The sequence below is a fragment of the Columba livia genome, chromosome 6 (genome assembly GCF_036013475.1).
Source record: "Columba livia isolate bColLiv1 breed racing homer chromosome 6, bColLiv1.pat.W.v2, whole genome shotgun sequence".
NCBI classification, from domain to species: domain Eukaryota; kingdom Metazoa; phylum Chordata; class Aves; order Columbiformes; family Columbidae; genus Columba; species Columba livia.
The window spans coordinates 5,920,035-5,941,677 of record NC_088607.1 but is presented as its reverse complement, the minus strand read 5'-3'; the positions used below and the strand labels follow the sequence as shown (position 1 = coordinate 5,941,677).

General features: G+C 37.8%; 1 protein-coding gene across 1 annotated transcript in view; it reads left to right on the top strand.

The window, feature by feature from the left end:
- PLPP4 (phospholipid phosphatase 4) overlaps positions 1 to 21,643 on the top strand; it is a 57,268-nt gene that overhangs the window by 32,538 nt on the left and 3,087 nt on the right. Inside the window, exon 6 of the mRNA XM_065066869.1 lies at positions 18,456 to 18,626. Coding sequence (XP_064922941.1) covers positions 18,456 to 18,626 — 171 coding nt within the window. The remainder of the gene's footprint in view (positions 1 to 18,455; positions 18,627 to 21,643) is intronic.

The following is a 21,643-nucleotide window of genomic DNA, read 5'->3' as shown; positions in this document are numbered from 1 at the left end:
AGGAGTGTGCGTTCTCCTTATTAGAGAACAGATGATGTTCTTGGCTTAAATTACCATGTCTTTCATCTCTCTGTGCAAAGGAGTGCGTCTAATACAAATAAGAACATTGTATGGAGCACAAACTGTTTTGTAAAACCAGAGTGACTTGCTGGTAGATGCAGGCTATAGTTGCCTGAAACAAGTGAGGCATTTTGTACCAAATCAGAACAGGAGGTTGACCCACATGAAGACAGCGGTGTTGTTAATGCCTTCTCTGAATGAGGAGCAGAAGTCTGCCTGCAGTGGCTGCTGGAAATGTACTTTGAGCTGGCATATCCCATGCAAGGCTGCTGCCTCCCAGCTCTATCTTGTGCCCTCCTTTTCTGGAAGGGCTGTTGAAGTCAGATGACTCTTGATAACTTTTAATAACAGCAACAGTTTAGAATCTACATGAGCACAACCCAACATTCAATGACTCCATTGAGTTCACACAGTAGGGATTAAAGAAGTCCCTGGGCCATCTGGGATGTCTGAAGCGTGTTTTGCCTCTTTTCCAGTAGAACTGCCAGTATGTCTTGTTGGAGAGAACCAACATTTGGGGGTAAGGAGTCAAGACTCCTGCCTGGCTCCACTAGTTCAGAGATGTTGCTGAGTCCCAGGTTTATATGCAGCTGTTCTGACCAAAATGTAAGTCTATTTTTCCGTGGTTTTAAAATCAATTGGCAGTTTTATGCTATTTAAACCTACAATCGGTGAAGATGCCATGCAGCTTCTCTACGCACATACTTCACTGAAAGAATGTCATTCATGAAGATCATAAATGCAGCATTTTTTCTTCCTGCCTGTGTCCTTTGTGTGTGTCTTCTGTGGAATTACCTTGCAGAGAGTTTTCAGGCATCCTGCCTTGGAGATACCTCATGGCAGGTACCTCTCAAGATATGTGGAGTAAACACACATACTCTTCAGAGTTTGTTCTGGATGTACTTTGCCAGCTTGTTATCCAAATAATAAGCAAGTCTCTCTCAAATGTGGCCCTGAGAAGAGTGGGAGTTTCTAAACATCTGAAAGCCGGTTACACCATCTAAAAGTGCTGGCCATAGTAAGGAGTGGAGGAATTCGGCCATTCTCGTGGTGAGCTTCTGAAGAAGCCTCTTCTTGTGTTTGAAATATGATGGGAACTGTATTTTTTTGTGTGTGTGTGGGGTGTAATTTCCACACAACCTCCTGATGTGCAGCAGAAGTGGGTGTCAGGTTCATGACTTGCAGCTCACATTTGTTACAAAGGAAGAAGGGACAATAATGTCCTGGGACCTCTAAAGAGTCCCGGCAGAGGTGCACAGAGTGACAATACCAGATGTAGGTGTTCACCCTAAATCAGTCATATATTATAACTTTCAGAGATGATGAGAAGTCCAAATTTCAGTTCCACACCAGTCAGAATTCAGTTGTTTTCCTAAGCACAGGGAAATGTTTTAAAATACATGAAGTGATTAACATGCCCATTCCTTCGTTATATATGAGATTAAACCTTTACTTTGCAGGAGTGGGAGATATAAAAAGTTAATTTTATTTGTTGGCTGTCTCTGGTAAGATAGTAAACTATCTTCCAGATCCTTGGTGGATGTCTATCACAAGGCTGCTGGGGTGGCTGAAAGATGCACAGTGAGCATCATCACAGTTGATTAGAACTTCCATTCACAAAGAACGATGACTTGTTTGAACCACACTAGTGCTTTATCAGCTGATGCTGACTTTCGTTTTAAAACCCCCTGTTCTTACTCCATTAATTGAAGCAGTGGAAGATGCATGCTCAAATCCAGCAGTTTTACAAGCAGAACGAATGAACTGCAGCAATCTGTAGCTGATAAACTACGATTCTGCTGCTAGAAGAAGTGGGGGTCTTGACAGAGAGGCAGAGGAGAAGAAAAGAATATGACCAGTAAGGTAGATGTGATGTTGTTGTATCACCAGTCAGGTGGCTGTAAGTGGGGCGAGAACTAGAGTCAAATTCTCTTTTCAATTTATGCTCCTGATAGTGTCAGAAATATAAACTAGTTCTATCAAATACTGCAGGTTTTTCCCTCCCTCTCACTCCCCATTTTGAACAGGGGAGCTCAGTTAAACTCTTGAACCCTTAAAATGCAAAAAATGTTCAGTTTGTATATGAAGTTTGGGAATATCTGCTATCCTCTATCTGTTTTGGAAGCCATGTACACTGAAAGCTTGCAGAGCTCAGTATGGAAACAGACCTCATCTTTCAGGTCCACACATAGATTCATAAACACTGAAGATGGAAAAGCCTTCTTGTATGATTTACAGTAAATCAGTTAATTACTATATACAAATGATTCCTGACAAATTAAAAAAAGTTCTTATATTAATTTTAAGCATCATACACAGTAGGATTTTCCTGCAGCTTAAAATTAGGCTGGTTATTACATGGTTTGAGAGTTCACTCTAGAATAAATACCTCTCTGGGGTCTAATCTTGAGATGCCTAATTGGACATCTCTTTTCTGAGCTTGGTGCCTCATTTCAAATTGCTCTGAATTCATCATGTCAGTGTGATTCTCCTCTATTAAGCTAGAGTTTAATATTACAGTTTACCATGTGTTCTATTAATCTGCTGCATTTTTTTCCTGCCACACTAACCTTATCTTCTGTAGTTGTGTATATAATTGGTAGCACATTTTCTTGTTTTTCTCACCAAATGTGCTAATAAGCAGTTCAGGAGATAATTCTTTGGGCTATTGCACTGTGGAACTTTCCAAGTATCAAAAACATTGGATAACATCTGGTCATATCTGAAAGAATTGCATGGTAGAACTAGGTAAGACGAGGAGGAGGAGGGAGGGATGCATGATGTGCTAGAATGAACTGCAGCAGGTGAGAAGTTCAAGTCTCCCTTGGTCCTTACACTATTTGTGGGGACTGATGCAAAGAGACCTGACCGTCAGTTGATACAAAGACTAAGATGATGCTTTAGGAGCTGTCAGAATACCACTGATATTCTCTTTTAAAGCATATTTATACATTTCTTGGTGATACAGAGTGATCATCAGTGCATGTTGTACTTGTACAGGCTGTAAGTTGCCCATGTTAGGGTAAGCTTAGATGTTGGGTTCCCATCAGATAGTATCACTTGTGGAACAGTCTATGTAGAACAAGTGTTTGAAGACAGATTCTCTATAAAATAGATGCCATCACAATATATGCTCTAGTCGTCTGAAAATCCCATAAGGAGCTGTATGATGCGAAGCAAGGAAATTAATTTTAAGGATGCATTTAAAATCTGGCAATTTGAGAAGTGGAGCAAAGGAACTGAGGCAGATTTCCATGCTTTAGGTCTGAAATCTTTGCAAGGCCGGCCTTAGTATCTGGTAGAGTTTTACTTTTTCTTATTTATTTAACAGAAGAGACTGTCACTTACAAAGAGTTCAATTACTACCGACAAAAAACTATTTTAGGTCAGATCTTTTGAAGGATCTTTATGGAAAAAGCTGCAGTTGTGCAGTGCATGGACAGAGTCTTTGACCAAATCAGGTTACAGTCAAAGAATGAACACCCGTCTACTTTACTGGATATTTTTAGACTGTTTTTATACTGCCTGGTAATAGATTTAAAGCACAATTTCCCAGGACTGCAGATAGATTTCTGCAGGTGAAGAAAGAGTTGAACATAGTTTGTGTGGGTGATGAAGGGAGACTAATAGGCAGTTTACAGAATGAAGAGGTAGAAACTGAGGGATATTCCAAAGATAGGAAAAACAGCTATCAAGAAAAGCATGTTTTAGAAGCACCAATTAATGGAAAATCCAAGTCTTGTTCTAGTTACTGCCTGAAATTAATTTTCCTAAGCTTTTAGCTGTGAATATTTTGGCTTAAAAGTATGAATCCAGATTGTCATAATAAAATATATATATATATATATATATATATATATATTTTATTATTAAACTACTGAAGTAAAGTCCAAAGCCATATTGTGTACAGGGAAAGGTGTGTCTAGAGACCTATTTCATATCTCAGCTCAACAAGCGATATAAATACAACTTTGCAACAGTAGCAAAACCCATTGTGTTGTATTCTGATCTGCTTACTATGTAAATGATTTCTGAATGATCTATCTGCTGAAGCTTTCTTAGAAAAAAATAGCAATTCAACAATGCAGACTTGCTTCAAATATTGTTCAGTAAAATAGGTTGTTTAGGTTAAAAAAAATATCCTAGACAGTCAGATATCTTACATGCTGATATGATTGTAATAATAAAGTCCTTGTTGACGCAAACATGGGTAAATAATAGTAGCACAACACATTTTATTTAGAAACACCAAAAAACCTGTGTGAATGAAATGCCAAATTTTTGACCCTGTTTGCTTTCTTAGAGGAAGTGATTAATTCATCATGATAGAACTCACTTTAGGCTCTTATTCTACTCAAAGCATTTGCAAGCAGATTGCAGTTGCCAGGGTTTTGGCCTCAGCTTTATTTCGTGACTATTTTTAAATGTGTTATTTCTGAATTGATCAGAACTATTTAAGATGTGTTTATCAGGCAAGGAATGCTGTCAGAGATTTGAGGAAGTTGCATGAAGCTGGTTTTGGCACCTTTGTGCTGAAGGAAAAAAAGAATGGCTTGGTGAGAGGTTGATTTAATCTCCTTGCATCTGTACTTAGTACTGGTAGGTAGTGGCAGATCAATTCCGTGATTGTCATTAATACCCACATGTGCATCTTGAAGTTGATGTGTCTGCTACGAATAAATGAATAATCACTTGCTAATTTCACACAAAATCACAGAATCGACTGGGTTGGAAAAGACCTCAGAGATCACCAGGTCCAACCCTTGGTCCAACTCCAGTCCATTTACTAGATCATGGCACTAAGTGTCACGTCCAATCTCAGTTTAAAAGCCTCCAGGGATGGTGGGTCCAGCACCTCCCTGGGCAGCCATTCCAATGCCTGACCACTCTCTCTGGAAAGAATTTCTTTCTAATATCCAGCCTAAATTTCCCCTGGCAGAGTTGAAGCCCATGACCCCTTGTCCTATTGCTGACTGCCTGGGAGAAGAGACCAATCCCCACCTGGCTATAACTTCCCTTCAGGTAATTACAGAGAATGATGAGCTCACCTCTAAGCCTCCTCTTCTCCAGACTAAACAAGCCCAGCTCCCTCAGCCTCTCCTCATAGGTCTTGTGTTCAAGTCCCTTCACCAGTCTTGTTCATATCAGCTTCTAGTTTGATTCACAGAGTTATTAGGTTGAAGGCACCTCTGGAAATCACCAAGTCCCAACCTGCTGCTCAAAGCCGGGTCAGTGGGATGAGGTTCCTCAGGGTGGTGTCCAGTTGAGTTTTGCATGCAACTGAATATGAAGATTCCACAACCTTTCTCTTGGTCAATTGACCACCCGCACAGTGAAAATCTTGTTTCTTATGTTTAAATGCAATTTCCTGTGCTTCAGTTTGTCCTTCTGGATTTCACATCAACTGACTGAAAAGCAAACTTGATAAAAATTAGTCAGTTCAATAACACAGTGGCTGCAAAGATAATTAAACTTACAATTTCATGTTGAAGTAGATAGATTAATGATAATAAAATCAATAAAATCCACATTTTCTGGATAAAAGTGCTGTCCTAGCAGAAAATGAATAAAATACTTACGGTATTTTTATATCTGCAATTTAGTTGCTTAAATTATTTTGAAAAGTTGACTTTGGGCTAAATTGTGCCATTGATTTTTTTTGTAATAGAATTTTTTATTGATTCCAGAGGTTCTTTTTTGCAAGGAAAAAATCAAGGTTTGAGGAAATGATTTAGTGGTAATATCTCAATTTGATTTGTATAACTTCCAGAGTGAATGTTAGCACAGTGCTGTACAAAAGCTCTTATTTCTCCTTTGTGTGCTGGTTGTGTTGTTATTGTGTAGAGTTTGTGTTTTGTTTTGTTTCATTGTATTGTATTGGCTGAAAGAGAGTTGTAGAGATTACTGTTGAATACAGCTGAACAAGTCAGAGTATTTCATCAGAAATCTGAAATGAAACATGTAATCGGAGTATTGGGTTATTGGGTTGGGGGGACAATAACTGATTTTATTGTCATACTTTTTTAATTGCCTCCTTGACGAATGAAGGGGTCTTGATATGTTTCAGAGAAGTGAAGAAGAAAATTATTTGCCTTTCAAGCTATAGCATGCACTTACCTCACAGTATTTGTAGACAAGATGATAAAATATATTTAAACACTCAACTTTTATGTATTGGTTGACCCCATTTTTATCAGGAATTAATGCTTTTAAAAGAAACAGTTCCTTTCACTCTATATTTTTAATAAGATGCACTTGTAATAAAAATATGACCTAGGTAGTAATATTAATTATTGTTAATGTAACCAACATTAATGTAACCAACATTAGCAGTGGCCAGACTTGCAAATTTGTAACCATTTGCAACATCATGAAGAATTGATTTTTCACAGTTTTGTTACTCAGGATGAGCCTTTGCAGGTCTAAACTCATCGCAAATCAGGGTAAACATCCATTTGCAGCCCAGGGCATAATCTTATTCAGGTTAAAAACAATGCCAGAACTGAGTTGCCTGGAGAATTCTTAGCTATTAATAGTCATCATTACTGCACTGGAGAAGTCATCAGCAAACGGGGTTAATGGGAGCAGTGATCAAGGAATTAGGATCTTAATACCTACTGTGCACATTAATACAGCTTTAAGAAAACATTGCCAGTGGACGATGTTACACATGGTAGATTCTGTTTATATTAAAGGTAGGGTATGCACATTATGAGAGTACTGGATATGATGTAATCTGTATTTATTTGTTGGAGAAAGAACAGTGTCTCCAAAAAAGGAAGTACAAACAGCAATAGGAAAAAAGTAATTGGTTTTCCTTTTCTACTGGCATGATAAATGAGATTACATCTTCAGACCAGTCCTGAATAGTAATTGCCTATTTTAAGTAGCCAGATTCCATTATGAATGACACCAGTAATTGCTCATTCTGTTGTGACAAGTTTAAGAATATATAAGAAAAATTCTTCTGTAGAGGTGCCTCAGCCCTGTCTTCCAATAAAGAGAGAGGAATCCCAGCTGGCTTTTGTCACGGCAATACCATTCCTTCCTTTGTGAGCAAGGTCAGCCTCCGCATCCTACAGATATTAGGAATACGCCTGCCTTTCCCTCCAGCATATCTTCCAGAAGTGGAGTGCACCTCTGAGCTTAGCTGCTGGGAAAACTTGTTTATTCAAAGCTATTGCTGCTTCTTGATTATTATAGTTGTTCAATTTGCTTTTGTTTGTGTAGGGAAGAAGCTTAATTACCTTGCAGTCTGATTGTCCCTTTCTTCTTGCCTAACTTCAACTTTCCAGGTAAAAAAGCTAAGGTTAAGGTAGATGCTGAATGTTACAGCTTGCCAAAGACTTTGCTGTGGTGTTGTAGACTTTAGCTCTGTGTAAAACTAAGACCATTGTTCTTCTGACTGACCTTTTCAGTTAAAAGGATTCTGAGTTACACTAGAAATCTAAAGATCTATTCTCATCTGTAAACCTCAGTGACAGCTCTTCTCTGGAACAGAATAGGTCAGAAAGCTCCAGACAAATTTGAAAATGGATGGCTAAGTACTCACCTCAGACAGAGGAGGTGGGCACATCAGTTTCCAACTATCTTTAAGACAGAAATCTCATTATGGCACTAGCAAATATTGAGATCCCTTGAAATTGCCATTGAAGTCTGGTTCTGACGTTACACTCTGAAATCCATCCAGTATGGTTTTTTATAGCACTTCTGTGTAAGAACAAACCAAATGTAAAGATGATGTTGTTATCTCTTCCTTAGTAATAAATCCTTCAGTGTGGAGCTTTCTTTAACGTAGGTAAGCTCAACAGTGAATAGCCCATGCAAAACTGTGGCTTGGTTGCACGTCTGTTGTGTTCACTGCATAAATGTGTTTCTTTGCTCTCTTCTCACTTTATTTTCAGGTCAAACACTGGCCTAATGAGGAATATTCCTTCATCCTCCTTTTCAAAGAGGAAAATAGAGAATCAAATGTAATCAGAATTTCTGTTTTGAGACCTAGAATGTGAATATGCCCCCAGGCCCATCAGCTGTGAAGCATTTTGCTCAGGTTTGATCAGGAACCACTGCTAGAAGCAGCCATTGTCCCTAATCTTGATAGGGTAATTTTCTATGTCTGTAGAGACTAAGGGTGAGACTTTCTGTGGCTTCATTTTCATTCTGATCAGATATACACTGTTGGAAGTCCCTCCTTGTACACTGTGCTTCACATTATGTGTGGTCTTGGAGCCCAGAATAAGAGTAAACCAGAATATGTATGAGAGTGTTCTGCTTAGACTAAAGCTACTTGGAATTAAAAGCAACCATTCTGTTTCCATGGGGACTTTAAATCTGTCTACAGAGTAGTCACCTTCATGAACTGGGGCGTGTGTTTTCCGTTCTAGAAGAGCTGGTTGTGATCAGTCTCCGAATGATCCTGGTTGACTCAGAACCCTTTTGAGCAGGAAGGGTGATAGAACTGACTCATGTAAGTGTGTGTTCTGATAATACAAACAACCCTGAGTCAATTCAGACTTTTTTCAATAAAAACAAGAGTATCAACTGCAGTTCTGCTGTAAGCAAAAGAAAAATAAATCAATAACACCCTTGAAACTGAATTATAAATTTGAAATGCAAGGCACCTTTCTTCAGAGCTGGCTGTCGGATTTACCAAATTGCAGGAATATCAGGCATAAAGATTTCTGAAACCATTAATTTAGGTCTCTGCAAAACAAGGTGATATTAAAAGTGTCTTGAGGAAAGCTATGAGATAAATGTGGGAAATCAAGCATAATACTTATACCACAAAAAGAAAAGCACAGAATGTCTGCAGAAAGCCTCGTTCAGATTTTGCTGGTACTGTCAGTTCTACCTAGAAAGCACCAACTATTATGGATAAGTAGGTAATTTTTTTCCCTCCCTTCTGCAGAGGACTGAGGAAATAATGAAGTCAATGTTTCATCTAACGAAACCTACACAAAGAAATGTTTATGCAAACCTAATACTGCTTTGTTGCAATCAACTTATTTCTCTGGTGATTTTTCTCTTGAGAGTTTTAGTTTTCGCTTGGCTCAATGTGAACCAAGTGTCTTTAGAACTCTCTCAGACTGGGATTCCTGCGTTCTGTTCAAACAAACAGAAACTTTTGGAAAATTATTATGTCAGAAGGCAGTGTAAGTTGGACTCATGAATGAAACAAGTGAATAATAGCATAGCATGTCTTTTAAAAATACCGTTCTTGTGGGCAAGGAGTGGGGAAGGAGAAATCTGTGGATGATTTTACTGAGGGAATTAATCAGAAAATAGAAATCTGAATTGTTGACTAGATATATCATAGCATTTCCACAGATACTTAAGACGAACTATGATTTGAGTTGGTGAGTAGTGCTCAGTGATGTCAGAAATTCTCCATCATAAAATTAGCGATTTTATCCTTCATGCATTAGCCTTGTCTTCTCTGTCTTCCCTGCTCTGGCTTTCTTTCCCTTGTTTCCCTTGAAATCAGTTTGTGTGGATAAACATAACAACATCCTGTCTAGAAAAATGGAACTACCTATTGCTATAGATAACAGAAAAAGTCTAAAGGCAAGAATTAATGATATTTATGTTCTCAAGCAATAGAATAGGGTATAAGTTTCTGATATCGTGTAGGATGGCAAGGAGACTGGAGTCTGGATGAAGAACAGAGTGTCACTGTATCCACAGAATTCCTCCTGCGCTTGGGTGGGTAATGGTGGGAGTTAAATCTGAGGACCAGCACTATAATTTGGATGTTCCTACCCTGGGAATGCCTGTTTAGATCTAGAAATTATAGTCTTGGTAGCGGGTTCACATACCAGTGTCTGCATTTGTTTGGATGTGTCCCATTCCTCCCGGCTAAACTGCTTATTTGGGCAGCACCTTTGCTGTTGACTGGCGGATTGGTTAATATTTCATTTTCTCTTTTATCTCCACAATTAACTGTTCCACTCAGTGTTACTCTATTCTGCATTACTGTTCTGTGACCTCCCGAGGAATTACCTTTTCTGATGATATCAGAGCTGATTATGTAGTTCATGCTTCCACCAGATTTGCTTGATGAAGCACTAATTAAATGAATGTAGTATTTGCGGTGTGTCTTGCTGAGTCACTAAAAAGAAAAAAGGCGACTGGAAAACTTTATGTCTTTGGAGTGAAAGGACAGCTAATGCCTCTTCCCCCTTTTCACTAAATAATTGTCATTAGTCAGTTGTAAAAATGAGAATATTTTTACATTTTAAAAGCCATCCATTTGAAAAATTCAAATTATTTATGTGCTTCCAAGTTTTAAAAAATTACTGAATTTCAGTAGAATTGTTTGCTATCTTGTAATAATTTATATAAAATATTACTGCAGGACACATAATTATACTTGGGTATCTAAATTTGAACTGTTAATTATCTTTAGCTAGCAATTTCATGGAGGATAATCATATTTCCTTCAGTGGAAAGTGAACATTTTAAGTAACAGATGAGCTACAAGCCACAGGTTTTTGGCAGTAATTGCTGTACTCCCTTATTTTCAAGATAAATCTCTTAATTAGCAGCTGTATGGCAGTGTGTCTCTGGAATATTTCATCCTCTTATAGAAGAATCCAGGGAGATACGGAATGGATTTCTGAGATATGCAATGAAAAGAAAAACTCCTGTGGGGTTTATTGACTTCTTAATTCAAACTGTAAGCATAGTCTGGAATAGTTGTGTTTAATGCTTTTACCTCTTCTCTGACATATTTACCTCTTAGTGCTCAATAGCAGAGGCTGTTTGAATTCATGAGGGGCTTGTGAGATGAACTTCTAGAGTTTGCTTTTCCAGCTCTAGTAATAAATCAACTCCTGCTAGTCTGTTCGAGGTTCAGATTATGTATATGTCTCAAAAATACCTGATGATCTAAAGCTTGTAGCTAGATACTGTATTTATGCTAGGTCTAGCAGAAAGAGAAATTTATTCTCTGGTTGTAGATAATTGGCAGGGTAGTAGCTGTTTAATTAGTACTAGCCTGTTTGAATTAATGTAGCAACACTTATCCTAGTTTTTTTCTGTTTAAAAAGTAGAGGTATAGTATCAGGACTTTATTTCATAAAGGGATGCACATTTGATCTAACAAAATAAAACCAAACCAAGCAAAACACAAAAAATCCTCCACAAAACAAACAAGTCCACCCAGTCAACACTTGGTATGAGCCAGGGACCACACTAGAGCAGCACTATCATGGGTGCATTCAGGGACCAGTTGCATCCCGATATCATTCTCTCCTAGGTTTAAATCTGATACAAGTGAGTAGACTAAAAACCATACCTTGTAGAGAAAGATGTTTTTCTAGTCTGATACAGTTGTATGATTGGGGCTGAGTTTACAAGACAATCTCTTGTAGCTCATATTAATGCCAAGGCCGCTTTGATTAGTGCATGAGTGCTGACCTCTCTTCAAGATAATTCAAGAATCTGAGCCCTTTTAGGCTTGTCTTTACTGTGTTCTCAGAGAAAGGGACTTTGTTCAAGGTTTCCATCAACAGAAACAGAAAAGGTTCGCTTTTAGGACATTTTGTAAATGGCATCATTAACTGGACAAATCAGAGCTTAGTTCTCATTTTTTGGTAGCAGTGAGGTGCACCCTGAGACTGCTTCACATATTTCAGGTGTAAAGAGGTGCATGAAAAGAAGATATGTCAGAAAATAAAGGTTCATGAGAATTCACTGTGACGGTCCTGCAAAAACAAATTAATGACTCATACTCCAGTTACTTGCTTTTCAGATAATGTAAGTCTGGTTTTGTTCTAACATGTCTCTGTCTTCGATATCTCCTTTGTTTCCCAAGTCCCTGCATACATTTATAATTTGTGATGTGCTTTTCATGTTGCTTGTGCTGAACTCTGTTTGTGAAAGGAAATTAATAAAGCTAAACCAAAGGGAAGGTGATTGACTGTCCCACTTGGAGAAAAAAAAAAAGTTGTCTGTGACAATAAGCTCAAAACATTCTCTGGGAATTGTACTTCTATAAATTCCTACTTGAATTTCAGTATTAAAATTGATTCAGCCATTTGGTATCATACTTTTTCCTTCAGGAAAGATAAATATTTCAGTCTTTGAACAGTGTGAAACTGAAAACATTCACTAGTAGCCCCAGCTAAAATTGCAGTAGGCTGCTGTGCCATTCTAGTGATGAATAATATGTGTTTGCATTTGGAAAAATATACAGTAATCACTGCAAGTATAAAGCATTACAGACAAAGAGATGGATTATTTTATCTGATTGCTACATAGACTATTTGAATGGTTGTTTTGCAGTTTCATAATTTGTTGCCACTTAAATAAGTTGAGGATTTTTACTTCAAAATCTTCTTAGTGTAAAGAAGACATGTATTGTGTGCTTCGCAAAACATCCGTTAAAACTTGAGAAGCTGAAGTTCCTCATTGGGGAAGTTTAATTTCCAGAAAGCACCCACAAAAGCAATGACATCTTTAACGAATAATTTATTCGGGGTGCTTTAGATCAGTTTCTTTTTCACAGGTTCTCAGTTCATGCATTTCAACTTGGTAATCGGTTGGGTCTGTACAGATGGGTTTTCAAACTCATCTGGATCACTGGTTGGGAGAGAATTCTATGTCAGGATGGGGTCTGCAGTGTCTCCAGAGGCTGTCATCATCTTTATTGCAGTTTTATTTATTTCAATAATGATAACACCCAAGAGGAAGCTGCTTTTTGACACACTTTAAGTACCATTATTGTATGGTTTTAAAACACGCCTTCCAATAGTGGTCACAAGGTGAAAGGCACACTCTTAACTTGAATAATTCCTCAACCATTAGGATGTAAAGGTGAAAACAACAGTTACTTGTCCTCACACAGAAGTCCACAGCTATCTAGTAAGTTCTGAAAACCCATTCATCTGGGGTTTTTTGACTCTTCCATTGTTTTTTTTTGTGCTCTCCTGGTTGCTTATTTGTCAGCTCTGCAAGGCTTGGACCTGGTACCATTACAGACTGCAACCCTGGTTCCCTGAAAATAAGGCAGGGCCTTATATTAGTTTTTGCTCCAAAAGATTTTACTTTTTTACATGTATTGCTGCCTGTACTGTAACTAGGGCTTATTTTTGGAGTAGGGCTTATATTTCAAGCATTCTCAAAAATCCTGGAAAATCATGCTAGGGGCTTGTTTTCGGGATAGGTCTTATTTTTGGAGAAACAGGGAATTATCTCTTTCAAAGTTTTCTGTGGTGTCAAGGTTCAATCCAATTGCAGGATGAGGTCTTAGTGCATGAAATCCTTGGGCAGAAGATGTGCCAGGCTTTTGTTTTTTTTCTATGAAGTATTTTGCTCATGTCATTGCTGTACCGGTAAATATACATACTTAGATACTTCCTTTTGCTTCTACCTCAACACGTGCCTGTAACAGAGTGTTTGTATCAATTCTGCATGTACTTGATTATTTTAAAATGGGAGCAGCACATCTTGTAGGAAGGCTGTTGGAAAACATTACTCATTTTTTGTCTACATAGCAGTGTTTGTATTTTTCTTCCTATTGTGTTTTCCTGAATCAGGTCCTCAGATGAGGATGGCCCATGACAATGGTGGTTTACCATCAATCATGATTTTATCAGTAAGAACTTTACCAGGTGCTGGTGTTACAAATCTTGCATGTGAGATAATTCTCCTCCTCTATCTTCAGATTATTTCTGTGAAAACAATACTTTATTCAAACTGACATTATGGTGCTCACCGGATCATATCTAATGGCGTGATGTACAGGAGGTCAGATGAAAAGATCAGCTCGTCCCTTCTGGCTGCCAGCTCTGAACTTTTGAACAATCCATATTCAGCAAGCAAAATAAACAGTGTTATCTGCAGAGAAAAACCCCAGGACACGTTGTGAACGCAACCAACTTAAAGTGGTGACTTCAAGTTGATTGATACCGTATATAACAGGTTTTTGAAAGTCTCATGCTGAGAATGGGAATAGGGGATTCATTTTGAGGAGCAATGAGAGACAACGTGCTTGCACTCTGCCACTCGCTGGCTTGGATCCTATGACAGAACGTGCAGTGAGTCTCTGGATGGTTTATAGTCATGCTGCAAACAAAACCTTTGACTGGCAGGTCTACATAACCAGTAGCTCTGCATTATGAAAAAGCAAAACAGCTAGAACAAGTGCAAAAAGTGCAAACCCAGGATTTTTACTGGTGTTCAAATAGCCCTGTTAGCCCTAAACCGATTATCTGATGCTATCAGCAGATCAGGCAATGCAAGTAAAGAGTAAGAGGACAAATCAAATATTGCTTAATGTGTTTTCCTCTCATTTCAAGTCTTTTAACCCCTCCCGCTCTTCACACTTCACCTCCTTTGCCTTTGTACCTCTAGGTGCTGAGCTTTGGGACACTGACCTCAGTGTGTTTGCATTGCACTTAGAATAATGGTAACCTAGTCGCAGCTGAGATCTTTCAGAGCTTCTACAATGCAAATCTTCCATTTTCTGTCTTTCAATACATTTCTATAGCATTTTATCAATCCCTGACACAACACGTGGCTTGTCTCAGGAGACGTTTTCCTGTGTTCAGCAACTTGTAGCATCAGGACTTTAATTTGAGTTAGCTACAGAGATTGTTTAAAATACCTCATTTCTTTATACTATGTCTTTGATTAATATCTTTCTGCTCTTCCAACACTTAAAATCAATTAAATATTTCTGTCTGGAACTTGCATCTTGGGTTAACTTAGTTTTAACTAAATCAGTCTGATTTAGTTGATTTTCATTTGTGTCAATGTCTCCAAAAAGGGCTGGTTGGTATTTTGTGTTGCTATTGCCTTCTTTATATAAACAACGTATTAATTTCTCATGATCTGGAAAGAAACCATCTTAGCAGAAGTATTTGTGTAGATGAGTGTTGCTTTGCAGATTCTCTGAAATCTGTCTTCTTATGCAGAATGATAATTTTTATTATAATACTAGCCAGTATGTAATATGTTAGGGCACATGATGTGTGGATGTGTGTGTTTGAATTTTGTTTGTGACTCTAACTGGTGCAGAAAAAAATGCTCAAATATATTCTATTGATTGACCAATTCTTCAATGTAAATATCACCTATAGGCCCAGGATTCTTGAGGAGTGAATTGTTTTTCTTCACTTTGTTGACAGACAACATCTTCAAAATACAGTAATCAAGCAAAGTTGCATACACAGAGCACACAGCAATCGAGTGTTCTTGGAATATATAGCTGCCTTTATAATGGATATTTCCAACTCCCAGAGTGTTTTGCTGTTAATTCCATTTTCTTTGGTGCTGACTCTGCACATGCTGAGACTATTGGGTCAAGCAGCTCTTTCTGGATGCGCACACTCCAGGGTAAGGGAAGTCAATCTTACAATATTGCAAAGTAAAGCTGCTCTGCAGAATATTAGTTTCATAGCCACAAGCTAGGGCATCATTATGTTAGTTTTTCATCTTACATTAGGCATAAGTTCCCCTGCAGGGGTGGTTTTGAGTCTCTTTTCTTCATGGTCTTAAGTTTAGAGGAACACATCCAACGTGCCTTTGTGTTGAGTGCAGGTATAGATCCTGCTGAATTTCCATGTTCATTCGTGAACAACTCCTTCTGGAAATGTGGCAGATCCTGAAAAAAACACATTCTGGGGAAATAATTCCTTAAAAAAATATCACACAGTTTGCTCTAGAGCCCATTTAGCTATATCTGCTGCCACTGTCCACCACACTGACAATTGCTAGTAAAATTGCCTGGGAAATGCTAGTGATCCTGAATATGAGTTGGTGAGAACTGAACACCTATGCTATAGTTTGGGCTATATTTCTTTAAGCCCTCTAAATTGCTAGGCATTGTAGATGGCCTGAAAATGAAGCCACAACACACTTGATGTCTTCTATCTGGAAACACTGTCTTCAGATTTCAGTTAATTTTCTTCTAAAGATCTAATTAATAATAACTCAGAATGGCAAATGGAAATATGAAAACAAAACTAAATTTTGAGAGGAAGTATTTGAAAGTATTCATTCCAGGCTTGCACTGGATATTGAATATCCACAATAGATTTAGTTTTGCTCACTCTGGTTACTCAACTGGAAGATGGAATGAAGCAGATGATCCTGTCCTTGCAGAATGGACAACCCTGTCACGCAGGTGCCAATATGTGTTATTAGCCATTTAAAAAAACCCAACAAAATAAAAAACAACTATAAAGAGCTGCAGATCTTTGACTCAAAATACAATGCTACAAAAATTGTCAAGTGCAACAGCAAGAGCACAAGAGAGCAATGGTGATGTTGTCTTTTCTCATATTCCAGTGGCCAACCTAGCAAATGTGAGAGGCACAAGAGAAAGTGGACACTGAAAGAAGAAGGAATGTTTATTTTTGTTTTAAGTGTGTCAGTCTATACTGAGTGCTAAGAGTTGGAGAGGATGGCTGGAAAGGGAGAGGGGATATTCCAATTTTCTGAGAAATGTTGTCAGCATCATAGCATTTTTTCTTTCCATAGTGGCTATAGCCTGGTGCTCTGACTATGCGTCTGACACCCTGTTTGTGTAAGACATGCTGCTTTTAGGAAAACACATTCATTTCAACAATACCATGATACAGAAGTGTCGGAATATATTATTTCCTCCTGTCCAATATATAGTCTGAAAGGCAAAACTAATTTATATGACTTTCAAAGGTCTGTACACAAGAAGGTAACACAGTCTTCAAGAAATATTTATTCAGGATTGTTATATTTTTAAAGTTTGCCTCCCACTGTCTTCTGACAAGTATGGCATCAGCACTGGTTGAAAAAGTTTATAGGAAACAATATATTTGGTATAGTGTTTAGAAGACTAATCATCATTCTGTCTCGGTCTGCAACAGCAAGTCTAAAGAAGTGATTTATTTGTGTGTTTGAAGATGAAATGCAAATCTTCAGTAATTGCATTCAAATGGCTGTGTAGTAGAAACTTATGAAACCTCTCCATTGTACTGTCAGCTAAAATTGACCATCCCATAGATTCATCAGCAGAACACAAAGTAATTACTTTGTCACATCTAGTTTTTGGGAATGTGAGGAGAATGGCGTTTGAAAAGCCCTAGCAGGAGATTAGAAAAAAGCTGCATGTCTCACCCAGCGCTGATGGTGATTTTACCATTAAATTGACTGATAGCAGAATTAGAACAGAATTTTGTTTCATCAACGTGACCTGTTATCTCCTATACAGGTTCTTAGATATTGCAAAGATAAAAGCATGAGGGTAGTTAGAAAATGGATTTCAAATGCTTGGATAAAGATTTATAATTTTGCTACCTGTGGTTTATGTGCTATTTTGATCTCTGCCGTCAAGCAGCAAAATTGAGTATGATGGTTGTGGAGAAAATAGAAGATGTGTTTCACAGAGCTACCTGTTCAGCCACAACACTAATTTTTCTACAGGAAAAAAATAAGTTCAAATTAAAAAAGAAAAGGCATATTAAAAACAGCAACAACACACAAAACAAACTAAACATACAAACCAAACAACCAACCATCCGGTATCTCTCCGGAAGGTGACCAGCTACAAGAGTAAAAGAAGTTCAGTACAGAGACATGATGCCTGAGTTCTGTCATCACTGCCAGTAGTGCATGTTCTGTAAAAACAGGTTAATGGAACCTAAAAATCTCATTTAAATGTAATTCAATTGCAGCACAAACTAACTGAATCTTTTTCTCCTTTGGAACTTAACTTTTTAGAACAGGTTCTAAAATTAGGAGAGATGTGCTGAAGGTTAAGCATGAAATAGCTTTTGTGACTCAAGTTAAAAAATTGCCTAAACGTTTAATTTAATGTGCAAATAAAATGTGAGATTCTTTCCATGGCTGATGTTTCTCCCAGAGGAAAAAGATAAATTGCTAAAGGAAAAAAAATTCAATTACTATTAGGTAGATGAATGTCTAGAGGTAGCACAGTATTTGCAGACATGGGAGATCATGTGAAAGCTGAACATCTATGAGAAGAAAGTTGATTTGCTCACTTGCCTTATTGCTTGCATTGCTCCATAGGCAACACCAATGCTGTGGAGAACACACATACGCCAAAGAACTGTGTTTTATTAAAGTTTGTAAGACCATGATTTCTTTATTAACTAACCAAACCAATACAAGAAAACTCTCTACCTGGGCAGTTTGCTACATCCCTTTAAAATACAAAGTTATAACAATATCATTTATTTGGTTACATAGGAATCACCATTCAAATTATGAAACGTCTTCAGTGTTTTGCAGGTGGGTCTTCTCAACTTACCTTAGCTCCTAATATCAGCCTAGAAAATCCAAGACTTCTCTGCGGTAGAAGGATCCTGCTACCAGATCTTAGAGGATCTTAAGGGATCGTACCGCCCAGTGTTAATGACAAAATACTGTAATTCTGTGTTTTTCTTTATCAGTTGCATTTTCAGGCCTTGGCTTTACCACCTTCTACTTAGCTGGAAAGTTACACTGCTTCACGGAGAATGGCCGGGGGAAGAGCTGGCGACTTTGTGCAGCAATTCTCCCACTCTACTGTGCCATGATGATTGCCCTGTCACGGATGTGTGATTACAAACATCACTGGCAAGGTGAGCCATGGAGATACCTTTTTTCTATTTTATTTGTCTTCATTAAATCACATGAGTTACAACATGGTAGCGTGCTATAGACTTTCCTTGCTCCTGGATTGATGATGAGCGTTTCAATGTCTGAAAATGCTGCAGCGACCTTTTACAATTCTGTATTTATATATATATGAAATACATCATCATATTTATATACAAATCTACATCAGTGGGTTTTCTACGCCATCATTTTTTGCAAATGTACATCGACACCATAGCTGTTTCCAATGGATCCAGCTGTAGGCTGGATCTGGCCCATCAGATCTGTCGTGTGGCTTAGTCCTTGCCTACTGCTTTTCTGCATACCTGTTGGGTATGTGAGTGCTAAAATGTGTTTGTGTGTGCTTTAGACTAAACTGAAGCATCTGTTTGTAGCTGGTAATTGCAAGAATGCACTCAGTTATTTGTCTACATTCTTGTCATTTGATGCACATGATGTAATACAATGTTTTTCATTCAAATGAAAGCATATTGTGCATGGGGTGGGTTCATGGCCCCTGCTTGAGTAGTATAGAAACACTGCATACCGAGATACATAGCACAGGTTGTAACAGATTCTGCCCATACTGAAAACCTTGCTGCAAAGTTCAATGTTTTCTGCTTTCTTCATTTTTTTTGGCTAAGGCTGTAATTGCTTTCAAGGTGTCACTTCCACACTTTGCGAAGTCAGGTCCTACTTAAGGAAGAGAAATATTTCATCTTCTTGTTACATCCTATTAAAATGATTTTCTCTAGTTTAGGGCTGCAGTTATGAACCTGCTGCTCAATGTGTGATACTTGGCTGGTTGGAACTCTCTGTTAAAGACAGAGAAGGAGCAGTGTGAATGGGAGTGAACAGGTTTACTCTGGAGCTTTGAATGCATGTTTACATCGTGTATTGTCTCTTGCCAAGGGCAAAAATTATTTATGTACTGAAACATGTGCTATGAAGCAGATTATTACGGCATATTTTATATATGATAGAAGGAAACTACCCGCAAGGGGTTGTGACTGTGTCCATTACAGCTGCCTACATTTTTGTCTTCGAAGTTAAAGGAGATGGAGCTGAAAAATGGGTTCTTCCCAAGCTAAGAAGAGGGTTGGCAGACATTCTGCCTATGACCTATGCTTTTACCTGAAAGAACTGCATTCTCAAGGGACAGACTAGCTCACTCTGTAATTTACAGCGCAGAAGCTCAGGCCTCATTTTTTATGCTCAGCAGAGTCAACCAATTGTGATAAATTATTTATGGTGGCTTCATGATAGAGCCTTAACTATACTGTGGGGAATGAACAAGGACCATCAATATAATGTCCAAGAGTTAGCACACTGTAGTTGAAAGATGGAGTGGAGTATCCTTGCATTAAAAAGCCATTGAGTAGGCTCAGAATGTTAATATTATGAGTACATTATGAGCTCCAGTTTGGCTAGAAGATCTTAGTGGTGGTATTCGTGAATATTAAGGTATTTCATTATGAATTGTGGATGTATTAACTGCTTTTAAGTCCCAAGATCTCTGAAAATGTTAATTTACTCCTGAAATAAAAAAAGTAGAAAAATACGGAGACTGAAAGGATTAGATTAGGTTTATAGAAAATGAATCTTGTCACAATAAGTAAGTATTTTACAAGTTGATACTGTAGTAGTACACTATAGTAAAAGTTCATGTCCTTGGTACTTTTTGTACCATGAGAGTTTGACAGACAGTCCAAATTGCACAAAATCAGTCAGCTTTCAGTATGGGTAGGATAAGCTTCTGTCTCCTTGCAAATACTGTGTAGGCACAATCACCTTTTAAAATCTCACTTGGGTCTCTGTTACATTTGTTTGTGATACATTTGTTATGTCCTTTTGTGTGTAGAAGAGAACATAAGATTAGAAGGAATCTCCTAGGTCATTCAGTCTAGTTTTCTTCCTCAACAGACAACCGTGACTTACAATCACATCCCTTAATTTTATCCATCTCAATCTTAAATTTTTCAGGCTTTCTTGCTCTAGCTCTTCCAGTGAAAATGCTCTTCAGAATCTCACTGCTCTGATGATTACAAGCCATTTATTATCCACTTAAAAGTGAACATGCCTTTGTCCTAATATATACTACAGTGACAAACTAGGGCATTTACTCCATATTTAATTATTTTAGACATTTACATTGATTAACCCTGATTTGTCAGTAACCTCAATGATCCTTTATTTTTATTACACTGTGGTTTCTTTGTAATTGAAAGTAAAATACAGAAACACAGGTACAGACAGATGATATGGTGCTTAGTAAGCCTTGTTAAAATAAAACATGGTGTAAAGTCATATACTAGCGAGTGCATTCTGCCTCACTTTCATTACTGTGTTCAAATCCGATGCTTTCAAAGTCAGGGTGTATTTCCAGTGGAGTTTTGCTCTGGTTGCTTGAAAATGAAATGTAAGATCAGGCAAGTATATTAACAAGAAGCAGGGAGAACCTAAAAACAGAACAAATCCTCTTACCCTTCAGGTGCTGTGCAGTTCCCATTGAAAACTTGATATTGCCCATGTGTGAGAGCTGCAAATAACTCATTCAATGGTCTCATTTTAGTTTTCTCTTATTTAATTTTCTGGTAGGCATATAGGGTAGTAAATAGCATCAAAGAAAGATATTCAAAAGGTGTTAAATCAGTTATTGTTTATAAATAAAAAAGCTGGTGGTCATTGTAGATCATGGTGACTGAAAGAAAATGTATGGGTTCTCTACCCTTAAGGGCTGGTCAATGGTGAGCTGGAATATCATGAATGTTGAACACCCCATGGAAACCTTTCTATTTCCCTCGTTCATCTCTTGAAACTTAGCCAACCATCTACATTTGGGGTATACAAAATGTTGGAGACATCTCCAAAAAGTACTGATTTTATGTGTTCTGCATGATTCAGCTCCAAATTCATTATGAAAATTTGAGGTTTGCATTTTCTGGATTAACGACTTCCAGATTAGCCAAAGGTCTTTTATTTATTACAGTTGTCACTACTG